The sequence below is a fragment of the Leptonychotes weddellii genome, chromosome 2 (genome assembly GCF_054177405.1).
Source record: "Leptonychotes weddellii isolate Sample4059 chromosome 2, ASM5417740v2, whole genome shotgun sequence".
NCBI classification, from domain to species: Eukaryota; Metazoa; Chordata; class Mammalia; order Carnivora; family Phocidae; genus Leptonychotes; species Leptonychotes weddellii.
In genome coordinates this window covers 33,055,700-33,070,603 of record NC_138370.1, presented here as the reverse complement: position 1 = coordinate 33,070,603, position 14,904 = coordinate 33,055,700, and the positions used below count along the sequence as shown (strand labels likewise).

The following is a 14,904-nucleotide window of genomic DNA, read 5'->3' as shown; positions in this document are numbered from 1 at the left end:
GTGTATCCTCCAGTATGGTTGCTATTCGTAGATCTTTCCCCTCCAAATATGGATAATACCATTCCTACTTCTTATTTTGTTTTGCATAAGTCCTTCCTTTTGATTTACAAGACTGTCTCTCATGTCACAAATATTATTTACTTTTAATTTTATTTAAATATTGAATATTAACAGAAATTCTTATTTCTTATGTAATTCTGTTGAATTTTATACTTTATAGTTTCCACTTTTAGTATATGATTAGAAATTTTTTTCTTTTATCTTATATTTTCTGTTAGGATTTATATGGTTTCATTTTTAACAATGAAATTCTCAATTTCCCCTGGAATTCATTTTAGTATATGATATAATGTAGGAATCTAACTTTTCCTGCCAAAATATCTACCCACTACCCACCCCCAAACCATTTAACAAATAATTTAACCTTTACCTATTGATTAAAAATTGCCACCTCTATTATATTACACATTTTTTTTAAATACACTTGGGTTGCTTTCTGGATCTTTGCTTGTGTTACCAGTTTGTCTGTATTTTGCTGCACCAGTATCAAGTTTTTAAAATTAGTACAGAAATAGAACATTTTAACATTGGACACAGCAAGTACTCCCTTATTATACTTTGTGTGTAAATGATCTGGGAATCTCTTGCTCATCAATACTTCTAGCTGAAAATAAAATTTAAATTGGAATCAAGTTCAAATTATATAATAATAATTATATAATAATCATTCTTACAATCTTCCATTAAAAGCATGGAAACAAAACATGTAAACATGTTATCTCTCTCCACATATTGAAGTAATTTTTATGTATAACAGAGTTTTCATAAGTCCCTCATATTTCTTTTAAATTTTTTTATTCTTTGGATACTTATATATTTATAAATGCCAAGTTTTTCCTGATGATATTAACTAGTTATTGATAGAAAATCTTATGACCTATGCAAATGTCTTACAGTTACCCTCTCTCCATTAAGTGTTTACTGGTTCTGAGAACTTTTCAGTTGATTCACTTAACATTTTCTAGGTGGACAAGCCTATTATTTATAAATAATGATCATTTGTTTTTTGTCATTCCAAAATTTTTAGGTCATTTCTCTTTCATTTTCTAGAAAATAACTAAATTGTATATGCCAGGCAATATTCTCAGTACTTTACATTTGTTAACTCATTTAATACTCAAAATTTCTAGAAAGTAGGTAATTATTAGACCATTTTATAGTGGATGAAATGGAGGCATGCCCATGGTTACAGAGATACTAAGTGGCAAAGCCAGGATTTTTAGAATGTCTAGAAAAAATTCAAATATTAAATTAACACTCATCCTCCCCTTGTTCTTTACACATACATACATATAATAATTTCACATACCAAGCTTATTTTTTTTTTAAAGATTTTATTTATTCATTTGAGACACAGAGATAGAGAGAGAGAGAGAACATGAGCAGGGGGAGAGGGAGAGGGAGAAGCAGGCTCCCCGCCTAGCAAGGAGCCCGATGTGGGGCTCAATCCCAGGACCCCGGGATCATGACCTGAGCCAAAGGCAGACGCTTAACCATCTGAGCCACCCAGGCGCCCCTTTACCAAGCTTATTTTATACTATTCCTTGTCCTTTAACTTATGGATTGAAGGAACTAAAATATTTAATAGTTATTGTAATAGACTTAATAATATTCGACAGGTTAACAATCCTGGGATAAAGTTTATTTTAATATAGTACTGTATTGAATTTGCTATTGTTTTATTTAGGATTATTTTTAAAATACGCATAAAAGAGATGTTAGTATTTTTCTTTTTTTTTAAATTATTTTTGTTGACTTTGATGTAGGGAGGGAAAAGTGGAAGCAAATGCTTATGCTCCAGCTGTTATCAGTGGCTAGAAAACTGGATTTAACTGCCCCCCCCACCAAATCTTTATTTTTTTTTTTATTTTTTTAAAGATTTTATTTATTTATTTGAGAGAGTGAGAATGAGAGAGAGTACATGAGAGGGGGGAGGGTCAGAGGGAGAAGCAGGCTCCCCGCCGAGCAGGGAGCCCGATGCGGGACTCGATCCCGGGACCCCAGGATCATGACCTGAGCCGAAGGCAGTCGCTTAACCGACTGAGCCACCCAGGCGCCCCAAATCTTTATTTTTAAATATCTGAAATCTATAGACAATTTGAAAGATAGATCAGTGAATACCTGCATACCCTTTGCTAAATTCACCCACTATTAACATTTTGTTTCATATACTTTCTCTCATTCACTTAAAAAAAAATACAAACATGCATTTTTTGGAGAACTATTTGAAAGGAAGCTGCAGAGGTCATGACCCTTCACTCCTAGTAAATACCTCAGCAAGAAGGACAATCTTTCATACACCATCATAATACCATCATCATATCTAAGACAACTAATGTTAATTTAATAATATTATCTTATATGTAGACCATATTTAAATTTCTCCAACTGTAGTAAAAATATCTTCTACTTCCCTCTCTTCACCCTGATCCAGGATCCAATGAAAATTCTCACATTATCTTTATTAGTATTATCTCTTTGTCTTTCCCTTTTTTTTTTTTATAACTTTGACTTTTTCGAGTAGTCTTAGCCATCTTTAAGGATATTCCTTGTTCTGATTATTCCTTCATAATTACATTCAGATTAAATATTTGACAAAAATACTACATAGGTGACACTGGGTACAATGTGGGTGGTGCTGCTAAGTTTGATGATTTGGTTAAAATAACTGCCAGATCTCGCCATCAAAATGTACATTGTCCCTTTTGTGATTAAAAATAAACTATGAGACTTAAAAGCTACCAATGCTCCAAAAAAAAAAAAAAAGAAAGAAAGAAATTAAAGGTAGAAAGTCATAATAAAGATGAGCCAGAAGCATTATATCTGACTATAAAGAATCATAGATACTGAGGGGTGCCTGGGTGGCTCAGTCAGCTAAGCGACTGACTCTTGATTTCAGCTCAGGTCATGAGATCCAGCCCCGCGTTGGGCTCCACACTCTCTCCCTCTCTCTCTCTGCTCCCCCCTTTTTTTTTTTTTTTAAAGATTTTATTTATTTATTTGAGACAGAGAATGAGATAGAGAACATGAGAGGGGGGAGGGTCAGAGAGAGAAGCAGACTCCCTGTGATCAGGGAGCCCGACGTGGGACTCGATCCCGGGACTCCAGGATCACGACCTGAGCCGAAGGCAGTCGCTCAACCAACTGAGCCACCCAGGCGCCCTCTCTCTGCCCCTCTTTACGTGAGCTCTCCCTCTCTTGTGCTCTCTCTCAAAAAAAATTAAAACTGAAATATATAAATATATAGTACTAATAAAGTATTTGAATTGTTTAAGTGCTTCAAAATATAAACTGCATATGTATTGCAATGATAAAAGCATGAGACACTATTTCCTTCATTATGAAAATGCAGGACAATTCTAAATATCACTTCCCCAAACCATACTTTAAAAAACTAGCCACAATTTAGAAACAAAAGGATAAAGTCATACTTAAATTCTACTACCTACTGATTCTGTCTTAGAAAGTCAAGATGCAGGGCACCCGGGTGGCTCAGTCGGTTAAGTGTCTGCTTCAGCTCAGGTCATGATCCCAGGGGTCCTGGGATCGAGTCCTGCATCGGGCTTCCTACTCAGTGGGGAATCTGCTTCTCCCTCTGCCCCTTACCCCAGCTCGTGTGTACTCTCTCTCTCTCAAAAATAAATGAAAAATGAATCTTTAAAAAAAAAAAAAAAAGTCAAGATGCAGATGACAGTACTCAAAACTTTTTGGTCTCCTTCACACTCTTAAAATTACTGAAATTACAAAGAACTTTTGTTTATCTAAGTTTTATCTATTGATGTTTATCTATCATATTGAGAAATTAAAACATTTAAATACATTGAAAATAACAGTAATAAACCCATTATATTATTATAGACAACACACAGTTTATAAAAAAAATAACTGTATTCTAGGCAAAAAGTGAGAAACACTTTTATGATTCAAATAATCCAGTTTAATAGAAAACAGCTGGGTTGTCATAGCTATTTCTATATTCATCTTTTGTGACGGCTTTTTGGCTGAAATATATGAAGGAAATCTACCCTTGCACAGATACGTAGTTAGGAAAGAGAGGTCTGGAAGACTCTCTGAAAGGGTCTCAGTGAACCTGAAGGGGTCCTCAGACCACATCTTGAATTGCTGATGTAGACCATAGGAGGTGGATGATTTCTAAAGTTTTAGAGAAGGCTTAAAAATCATTTTTATTCTTTCGTGTTAAGGCAAGATATTCTATTTCTTACTGCTAAGTCCTTCAATTTTATGGTTCTGTTTTGTCTGGCAGGACACCAAATTTTTCCTTTTCTTCTTTTCCCTTTCACTGTCCAATTGCCAAAGGGCCATCCTTCCTTCCTTTTGGCCTTTTCCTCTCCAAGAAGATGTTTAGAAGACTGTCCCTTTAAATCAGTTTGCCTTTTAAATAAGTCTGTCTCTATAAATCAGGCACCTGGCCTTTATATTGTGTCTCTTTAAATTCAGAGCCTTTATGTTTTTATGGTGACTGGTCCTTTAAGACGATGTACTTAACTATAAAATTTTTCCCCTGAAGTTTGTAGTCTAATCTTTATTTATTTATTTCTTAAAGATTTTATTTATTTGATAGAGAGAGACACAGTGAGAGAGGGAACACAAGCAGTGGGAGTGGGAAGGGAGAGCAGGCTTCCTGCGGAGCAGGGAGCCTGACATGGGGCTCGATCCCAGGACCCTGGGATCATGACCTGAGCTGAAGGCTGACGCTTAATGACTGAGCCACCCAGGAGCCCCATAATCTTTATTTTAAAAGTAGTTTCAGATTTTGAGTGAATTTAATCTTTCTGGTGATCTCTCCAACTTACCCTCAGGCCCCTTCACTAGTGTTTTTCTGTCTTCCTCTAATTTTTTTTGTCAGTCTGCCTTCACTTGCCTCAAAGTACCTAGCAGGATAGGGTAGGAAAGGTGTGTGGGATGTGTGGCTCATGTTTGTTTCCGTCACAGTTATATTTTGGTTGAGGCATTCTGTCTTCAGGTAATAATGAGCATGTATTTTTTTTTTCCTTAAAGATTTATTTATTTATTTAAGGCGGGGGACGGAAAGGGAGAGAGGGAATCCCAAGCAGGCTCCATGCCCTGCGCAGAGCCCCACATGGGGCTCGGTCTCACGACCTTGAGATCATGAACTGAGCTGGAACCAAGAACTGGACACTTAACTGACTGTGCCACCCAGATGCCCCCGAAGGTGTAGATTTGATAGAATTTTTCCTAGACATGAAGTTATTTCATGTCATGTGGGAAGATATGGGGGAAGTTGTTTATTATTATTTGGTCTGCAGCTACCCAAAAGTCCTAACACTGCATTTTTTTTTTTTTAAAGATGTTATTTATTTATTTATTAGAGCGAGAGAGAGAGAGAAACAGCATGAGAGGGGAGTGGGCCATAGGGAGAAGCAGGCTCCCCGCTGAGCCGGGAGCCCGATGCGGGACTCGATCCCAGGACTCTGGGATCATGACCTGAGCCGAAGGCAGTCACTTAACCAACTGAGCCACCCAGGCACCCCTAACACTACATTTTTAACATTAAAAGACAGTTACCAAATTTTTAAAAATTAGACCTTAGTGAGTGGTCTTTTACCTGAATGTTTCTTCTTGGAGTTGTTCCAGCTGAGTTTGGAGCTGCAGATGCCTTCTTCCTGCAGGACTGTTAGGATCTTCTATAGAATCAGATTGATTAAGTCTTTCCATTAATACCTGATTCTCTGCCAAGAGACTACTTTTCTCCTCTTGCAATGCTGCAACCTGTTAGAACATAGGAAGACAGCAATTATTTCTTCCAATTACACTGGCATCAGCATAATCACTTGTGAATTAGCATTATGAAAGCCTGTTTTAATCAACTTCCACTTAAAACTATTACATTACTTTGCAATACTGCACAGGCAGAGCAATATGTAAGAGTAAGCAAGAGATCATTCTTTATATCTGGAAAGACAGTTCACCAAATACGATACATAAATGGCAACTAAGCACACAAAAAGATACTCATGATTAATCATTAAGGAAATGCAAATTAAAACCACAATGTTATACCAATACACTCTTACTAGAATGGCTCAAATAAAAAATATTGGCTATACCAAGTGTTGGGAAAGATGCAGAACTTTTTTTCCTTTTTTTTTTTTTAAAGTAGTCTCCACGTGGAGCCCAACAGGGCTTGAACTCATGACCCTGAGATCATGCCCTGAGCTGGGATCAACAGTCAGATGCTTAACCGACTGACACACCCAGGTGCCCCTAAAGATGTAGAACCAATGGAAGTCTCATACATCTCTAGTGAGAATGTAAAATGCTTCAAGCACTTTGGAAAACAGCTTTGCATTTTCCAAAAAAAATTAAACATGCAACTACCACATGACCCAGCCAGTATTTACTTACTCAAGAGAAATAAAAGCACAGGCCCACACAAAGACTTATAAAGAATGTTAGGGCAGTTTTGTTTGTGAAAGAGAAAAACTAGAAACAACACAAATGTTCATCAACAGGTGAATGGAAAAATTCTAGTATATTCATATAATAGAATACTATTTGGCAGTAGAAAAAGAACTACTGATACTGTCAAAATGAATCAATCACAAAATAATGGAAGAAGTCAGACAAAAAAAAGAGTATATACAATGTATGACTCTTTTTATATGCAACTCTAGAAGATATGAACTAATCTATAGTGAAAATGCAGAGTTGGGGACTGGAGGGGGAATACAAAGAGTCATGAGGAAACATGAAGGTGATGGGTTCATTTTATTAATTGTGGTAATGTTTTCACACATTCATACATATGTCAACATGCATCAAAATTGTATACCTTAAATATGAAGTTTATTATATGTTAATTACAGCTCAATAAAGCTATAAAAACAAAAGTTAACTGCCATTTCTAATTCTCACTTGCCATTGCCCACTTTCTCTTGAACTCATTCTAGTTGGGTTACTGGCCCTACCATTCCACAGAACTGCTCATCAGGATCACTACTGACACTTCCATGTCACTGTGAATAATCAACATATGACACAACCGATCACACCCTCCTCCCTGAAGCAGTTTCTTCACTTGGCTGCCAGGACACTTTACTCTTTTGGTTTCTGTACCAACCTACCAGGCTTCTCTTTCTCCTTAGTCAATTCCTCTTGATTTCCCTGCAATTAGAGTGCCTTACAGCTTTCCTTCTCTAGACAGTGAAGAAACTGCTTCAGCTCTATAATTTGGCAAAGGCGAAATTTTTTACTTCAACAATTCTATTTTTAATTTACTTAGTGTTTGATTTCTGATTTTAGCGTCTTTACTAATTTCACTGAGGGTATTAAATAGATTAATAAGATTAATCTCTGCTACTACCCCAAATTTCTCCACTTCCTCTAGGACTACTTTCCTATTTATCTTGCTCCTTTTCTCTTTTGTAATGCAGATTTTCCTTAATTAAGTAGTCAAAGCAAGGGTAACTGTAAGCTATGCATTCATGAGCTTCACATTAGGGCTTATCTATAAAAAGCTGGCCTTTATGTAAATTGAGTATCCACTATGGATATTGGCAAACCCTACAAATGAGGGCTTAAAAAAAAATCTCCCTCCACCCCTCCCTAAAGCTAGCACAGATATCCCTCCTTTCTTTTCTTGTGTCCTTATACCATTTTCATTCATTTATTATAAATTTAATGGGGATGCAGGAAGGAAAGAAAATTAATATATTTGATGTGTCTACTATCTTTAACCAAAAATCTGTTTCCTCCCTTTTTTTCTTTAATTAGGATTGCATGATAGCCAAACTATACTGTATGGTAGTACACAGCATATTTAGTGTTGCTTTTAGTGGTGCATTTCAAATAGGTGGTACACAGAAAAGATCTCTTACCTGCATATCCAGTTCATGGCATCTTTGAGCAATTTCTTCTTTTGCTGACAAAGCTTCATTTAGTTCCTCTGTAGTTTTCTTCAACTAGTTAGAAATAAAGAGATACAATAAACATTTCAATATGAAGTAGCAACAATTAATAATTACATAGGCACAATAAAGAATTAAAACACTTTCATTTCTTTCTGAGGGGCAGGGAGAAATCAAGAACTCTTCTGAAGAGTCAAAAGCAGCCATTTCTAACTTTGAATATCTTCTGGTCCTAAGTCTTGTCTTATTCGGTACTCTGAATCTGGTTCTTTCCTCTTATCAAGTTTTCTTACACTTTCCTATCTGGGCTACATGATTCTTGGTAATGTTGATTCTGTAATAACTGAGAAAATTTCCCTTGATAACATATGTATGTGCTAGAGGATGAGGGTTTCAACTGTTGAAATATATAGCTAAAAGTATTTCAACACAAGTTCTTCAGTCATATTAAACCTTTGTTAATTTATATAACAGTTTTAAAAATATTATTATTCTGATTCTCAACACAAGCCAAACATTTGAGTTGTGTCCCATAAACCCTAAGTTAGCAACGCATGAACAAATTAATTAAAACTGATTACTTAATTTTATTTTATTTTATTTTTTTAAAGATTTTTTTATTTATTCATTTGACAGAGACACAGCGAGAGAGGGAACACAAGCAGAGGGAGGGGGAGAGGGAGAAGCAGGCTTCCCGCCGAGCAGGGAGCCCGATGCGGGGCTCGATCCCAGGACCCCGGGACCATGACCTGAGCCGAAGGCAGACGCTTAACGACTGGGCCACCCAGGCGCCCCTGATTACTTAATTTTAAAAAAGAAAAAATTTGATATAAAAAATTATAATAGCTTTTCCTTTCATGTGACCAAACCTCTGTGTAATAATAGATACAAAAAATAAAATCATACAAGGCAACAACTTTAAAATCTAATATCACAAAGTAAGGGAAGCAAATTACAACTCAGGTTAAAATTTTATCATGTCCAAAGATTTTCCTACAAAACATTTAGAAACCACTGGGAAGAAATAAGAGAGGATAACACGAAGATTTCTGTTCACATTTTGGAACAATGTCCCAGGACAGATGGAATATAGAAACTGACAATTTAAGTTGCAGTATTTTATTGGAAAGCAGTAATTAAAATTACAAAATGACTTTTTGGTTAAAATCGCTAGAATAGGGGCGCCTGGGTGGCTCAGTCGTTAAGAGTCTACCCTTGGCTCAGGTCATGATCCCAGGATCCTGGGATCGAGCCCCGCATCGGGCTAGCTGCTCAGCGGGAAGCCTGCTTCTCCCTCTCCCACTCCCCCTGCTTGTATTCCCTCTCGCTGTCTCTGTCAAATAAATAAAATCTTTAAAAAAAAAAAAACCCGCAAGAATATACTGCAGAGTTCCTTTAAAAATACAGGTTCCTTAGTACATTTAAATATCTACTGACCGTTCAATCCTTCACAAAGATGAAGGGTGGAAGAGACATATGCAATGGAAGACTCATGTGAAATAAAAGGTATTTTGTAAATCATAAGATTAAAATGCATGCCACTTTCCAGGAATGCATCTGTTGCGTTAAATGTGGCATACAGAAAGATATCACCAATGGAAAAAGAAAAATCACGACTAGAAAACACGAATTACAATGACTTAAAGTTAATTTATTTTAAAGTGGGTCATGCAATATTTTAACTACAAATTATAAATTTAATTACAAATGTGTAATATCCACTAGTAAAGTAGCTTAAGTCTTGAATTTAAGTAAATAACAAATAAACCAATACATTCTATAAGCAAATTCAACTGAAACATTCTTTTCATTAATATCTGAAGTTTATTCTTTTCAATCTCTAAATGGATAAAAACAATGCAAAATTAGATACCTGGCGATCAAGGTCAACATAGGCATCGTTTCCAGCAGAGACAGGAGATTCCTTACTCATCAGCTAAAATTAAGATTTAAATTAAGATTATAACTATGAGGCAAAAATGACATCATATAAAATATACTTAGACAACAACATGAACACCCGGCCACCACAGAATTATAAAAATTAAAATGAAAACACAAATGTAAAAGGTACATTGTCCTACACAGTGAAACTTTTCAGTCTGAAATTTCATCCCAGGATAATGTCTTCATTTAAAATTACAGGTCTAAATTCTGGTGCTCATTTTTACCGTAAGCCCAGTCATAAGAATTAAGACAAATCTTTAAGTTTAAAAAGTGGCTGGGGTGCCTGCATGGCTCAGTCGTTAAGCGTCTACCGTCGGCTCAGGTCATGATCCCAGGGTCCTGGGATCGAGCCCCGCATCCGGCTCCCTGCTCGGCAGGAAGACTGCTTCTCCCTCTCCCACTCCCCCTGCTTGTGTTCCTGCTCTCGCTGTCAAATAAATAAATAAAATCTTTAAAAAAAAAAGTGGCTAAATGTTTTAAAACTGACTTTTCAGTAAAAAACAGCAACACTTAAGTAACTCTATCTAAAGAATAAATATGGGCAACATCAATATTAGCCAAAATGAACTGGCTGATGTTTATAACACACACACACACACACACACACACACACACACACGTCTTAGCCTCTCTCACCCTTGTGTTGCAGAGAGAGGATCCATAATGTGTGAGGGTTTGGGGGAAAAGGAGATAAAATTCTGATTGTGACAAATATCAGGGGCAGACTCAAATGGTCCCAATTTTCTACTGTTTCTTTCTTTTGTTCTGTCTGAAGGACAAAAGAAAGGGGTACAATTAGAAATGTGGGGATGCACTGTTGAGAGATCTTGTAATTTCAGCCTTCAGGACCACTCTGAGAGAACTGAAATGTTATGGGGCACCTGGGTGGCTCAGTCGTTAAGCATCTGCCTTCGGCTCAGTTCATGATCCCAGGGTCCGGGGATGGAGCCCCGCATCGGGCTCCCTGCTCGGTGGGAGGCCTGCTTCTCCCTCTCCCACTCCCCCTGCTTGTGTTCCCTCTTTCGCTGTGTCTCTTTCTGTCAAATAAATAAAATCTTAAAAAAAAAAAAAAAGAACTGAAATGTTATGTTCAGCTGTACTTTTTTCTCCTTATCAGTGGTTCTCAAAGTGAAGTTCTCAAACCATCAGCATTGCTTGGAAACTCTCCAGAAATGCAAATTACTGGGTCCCAGTCCAGATGTACTGACTCATAAATTGTGGGGTTAGGGCTCTGCAACATATTTAATAAAGTCCTCCAGGTCTCTGATACATACTGAAATTTGAAAATTACTGCTCTATATTAATGGGATGAGAAGATTTCAAAGTCCCTCAAGCATAACTAGGAAAAAAAAAAATCTCAGTAAGAGTAAAAAAAACTACTGGCTTCAATGTTTATGCCTTTCTTTCTTTTTTTTTGATGTGGGGCTTGATCCCAGGACCATGACCCGAGCCGAAGGTAGACACTTAACGATTGAGCCACCCAGGCGCCCCTGTTTATGCTTTTCTCGTGACAATATTAATCTTAAGATTTTTTTAAGACTTCTTCCAACTGAAAAAATAATCCCATTGTAAAGAATATACAATTCACAAAAATATAAAAAGAAAAAACCATTATTCTATCATCTACAAACAATCACCTTTATAATTTTGAAATATTTAAGAAGGTACCATCCATGGGTGTAGCACACACAGGTCAAGTGAGAAAGACAAGCATACTGTAGTGTGATAAAGGCTCTGAGGGCTCAGAGAGACAGTATCTAATCAGAGGCAGGTGGCAGAAGGACTAGGAGTATTTTCTCCCAGTCTTTTTCCTTTTCCTACCGTTATAGTTAAGTCCTCATCATAACACAGTAAACTCTGAATAAAAACCGAGGTGTCCTACACTCTGAATATAACCTTTTCTCAACTCTGGTCTCTCATTCAATTACGTTTAGTTTATGTGCTCCTCAATTTGAGGTTTCCAAGCCCTTTATCTCCCCTCCTTTCTCCTGGCCTTCTAGTGAGAACCCATCATTCTGATATTCACTTTCTTCTTTACTCTCCTTAGACTTTATAGTAAACATTATTGTTTTTTCCTGCTCACATTTACTCCTCCTTCTTCTGCTAACATCATCTTCTTATTTTTGGGAATTTCCCTCCCCTGCTTTAGGTTCCAGGGTTCATCATCTGTTTAACCAACTGCCTTCTACTATCTAGCCTAGATTTTTCAGTCTTTTATGTTGATGACCTTTGTCAATATCTCAATTTTCTTATCCTCTATTCCTTTCCTTTGTCCTGGCAAAATCTCAGTCTAAAATCAATCCACCCACCTATCTCTTCTGGCCATACACCAGACTGCTAAGTACTATGAGAGTGAAAAAACAAAACAAAATTTAAATCATAAAACACTATTAATATAGAGTTTCCATTTTCAATTGGGCCTTTAAAGTTGCCCCGAAAGTACAGTTATGTTTTCCTAGTCAGCAGTCTCTTTTCTCCTTTTAGAGATTATTCCCTAGTCAGCAGTCTCTTTTTTCCTTTTAGAGATTTTCTAAACCTTTCCTACTTCTCAAACCTCTGCACTCTTCATCAGAAAACCTTGTCTGCAAATAAGAATTTCCCACGTCTTAATCCCTAAAATTGGCAAGGTTCATGCCCATCTTTTCCTTTTTCAATCTTGTTTTAACAAAAGTGCTATTCTTCCCATTGAAGGCTAATCTGTCCACTTGTGCTCCCTGACCCAATCTCTTCTCAGCTTTTTTAGTAGGATGGCTTTTATAAAAAAGATGGGCAGAGGTGCCTAGGTGGTGCAGTCAGTTGAGTGTCTGACTCTTGGTTCCTCAGCTCAGGTTGTGATGTCAGGGTCATGGGATCGAGCCCCACATCAGGCTCCACATTCAGCACAGTCTACTTGAGTTTCTCTCTCTCCCTCTTCCCCTCCTGCTTGTGTGTTCTCTAAAATAAATGAATGGATCTTTAAAAAAAAAAAAAAAAAAAGGACACTAACAAGGGTTGGCAAAGAGGTGGAAAAAACAGAATCCTAGTGCACTGCTGGTAGGAATGTAAAATGCTGCAGGATCTGCGGAAAACAAGTTGGTGCTTCCTCAAAAAGTTAAACATAGAATTACCATATGACCAAGAAATTCAATTTCAATATGCCCAAAAGAATTAATAGCGGCTGTTGGGCGCCTGTGTGGCTCAGATGGTTGGGCATCTGCCTTCGGCTCAGGTCATGATCCCGGGGTCCTGGGATCGAGTCCCGCATCGGGCTCCCTGCTTCTTGGGAGCCTGCTTCTCCCTCTGCCTCTCTCTCTCTCTCTCTGTCTCTCATGAATAAATAAATAAAATCTTTAAAAAAAAAAAAAAAAAAGAATTAATAGCGGCTGTTAAAAAAAACCAAAAACAAAAACAAAAAACCCGTATACTAACATTCACAGCAGCATTATTCACAATAGCCAAAAGTAGGAACAGCCAAATGTCCCTCAACTGATGAATAAACAAAATGTTGCACACCCATACCATGGATTATTCAGCCATAAAAAGGAACAAGTATTGATAAATGCTACAAAATAACCTTGAAAATACTGTGCTAAATGAACAAAGACAGACACAAAAGGCCACATATCATATGATTCCATTTATATGAAATATCCAGAATGGGGAAATTCATACAGACAGAAAGCAGATTACTGGTTGCCATGGGCTGGAGCGAGGAGGAAATGAGAATGGCCTGTGTAGTGGGTGTATAGGGTTTCCTTTTGGTGATGGAAAAAGTGCTGGAACAAAATAGTGATAATGTTTGCACAACATTATGAACATACTAAATGTCACTAATGGCAAATTTTTGTTATGTGTATTTTACTACAGTAAATAAATGTCAGTAGATAAAGAAATATAAATAGAATGTCCTTAAAAAAAAAAAAAAGGCTACCATTTTACAGAAGCCCTTCTTACTTCCATTATTCTATCCAGCTACCCCCCTTTTCCCCCTAGGTCCAATTAGTCACCAAGCCTATTGATTCAAGCTCCTATAATTTTCAAATCTGTCCACTTGTCTCCACCCTGACTGCCATAACCTAGTTCAGGCTTCCATCATTCTTCGCTGGATAATTACCAAAGTCTCTTAACTGCTCTCCGTTTTTCTAGCCCAGTTTTCCTCCAAACCATTCTTCTCTTCATACGGATTTTCTTAAATATAGACTTTAATGTATTTTCTCCTTAAAATCTATTCACGGATTTCCAAAATCCCAACTCCCTAATCCTAATGAAACTGCTCAATATTCTAATGACTTTAGGTCTCTTGTTTAATTTCTAAGCACTTCCTACCTTACTGTGTTTACTATAGGCATTCTTCTTTCAGAACATCCAACATTCCATGTAGGTCTTGCTTTCTCTTGCCTCCTGGACTTTAGAACAATTTTTGCCCTTTCCTTACCTCATCTCATCCTTCCATGCTCAGTCAAGATGCCACCTTCTCTGAGAAGCCTTCCCTTAAGTCCCCAAAATGACTTAGCTACTCTTTTGAGGTACTCCTAATATTTTTCCCATTATCGTACTCTTCATTTTGAATGTTTTGAATGTATGTGAATTGCTTGGTTAGCCATTTCTCCAGTAAGATTTAGACTTTGTGGAGGCAAGAGACCATGTCTGTCTTTTTCATAATTATATCCTGAATGCCTACTACCAGCTCTTGGTGTATATTAGGTGCTTGATGGTATGTTCTAAATGAACAAAAGGAATATGCATATGAAAGACATATAATCTATTCTTAAAATCTAATTGTATGTACAACTTAATATATTGCTTTGTTCGCTTGACATTTTAACCTTTTTAAGATTTTATTTATTTGATAGAGAGAGAGAAGCAGGTTCCCCACCAAGCAGGGAGCCTGATGTGGGGCTCGATCCCAGCACACTGGGATCATGACCTGAGCCCAAGGCAGACGCTTAACCGACTGAGCCACCCAGATGCCCCTCCCTTGACATTTTAACTGTTTTCCCTTTGTCATAAGATACTTTATTCTTTTTTT

At 37.1% G+C, this 14,904-nt stretch overlaps 1 protein-coding gene across 4 annotated transcripts in view; it reads right to left on the bottom strand.

The window, feature by feature from the left end:
• Positions 1 to 14,904, bottom strand: part of HOOK3 (hook microtubule tethering protein 3) — a 107,943-nt gene that overhangs the window by 52,519 nt on the left and 40,520 nt on the right. For all 4 annotated transcript variants that reach the window (XM_081809604.1, XM_081809593.1, XM_006735350.3 and 1 more), the window contains exons 7-9: positions 9,823 to 9,885; positions 7,920 to 8,003; positions 5,648 to 5,811 (exon numbers count right to left, since the gene is read on the bottom strand). In XM_081809604.1, coding sequence (XP_081665730.1) covers positions 5,648 to 5,811; positions 7,920 to 8,003; positions 9,823 to 9,885 — 311 coding nt within the window. The remainder of the gene's footprint in view (positions 1 to 5,647; positions 5,812 to 7,919; positions 8,004 to 9,822; positions 9,886 to 14,904) is intronic.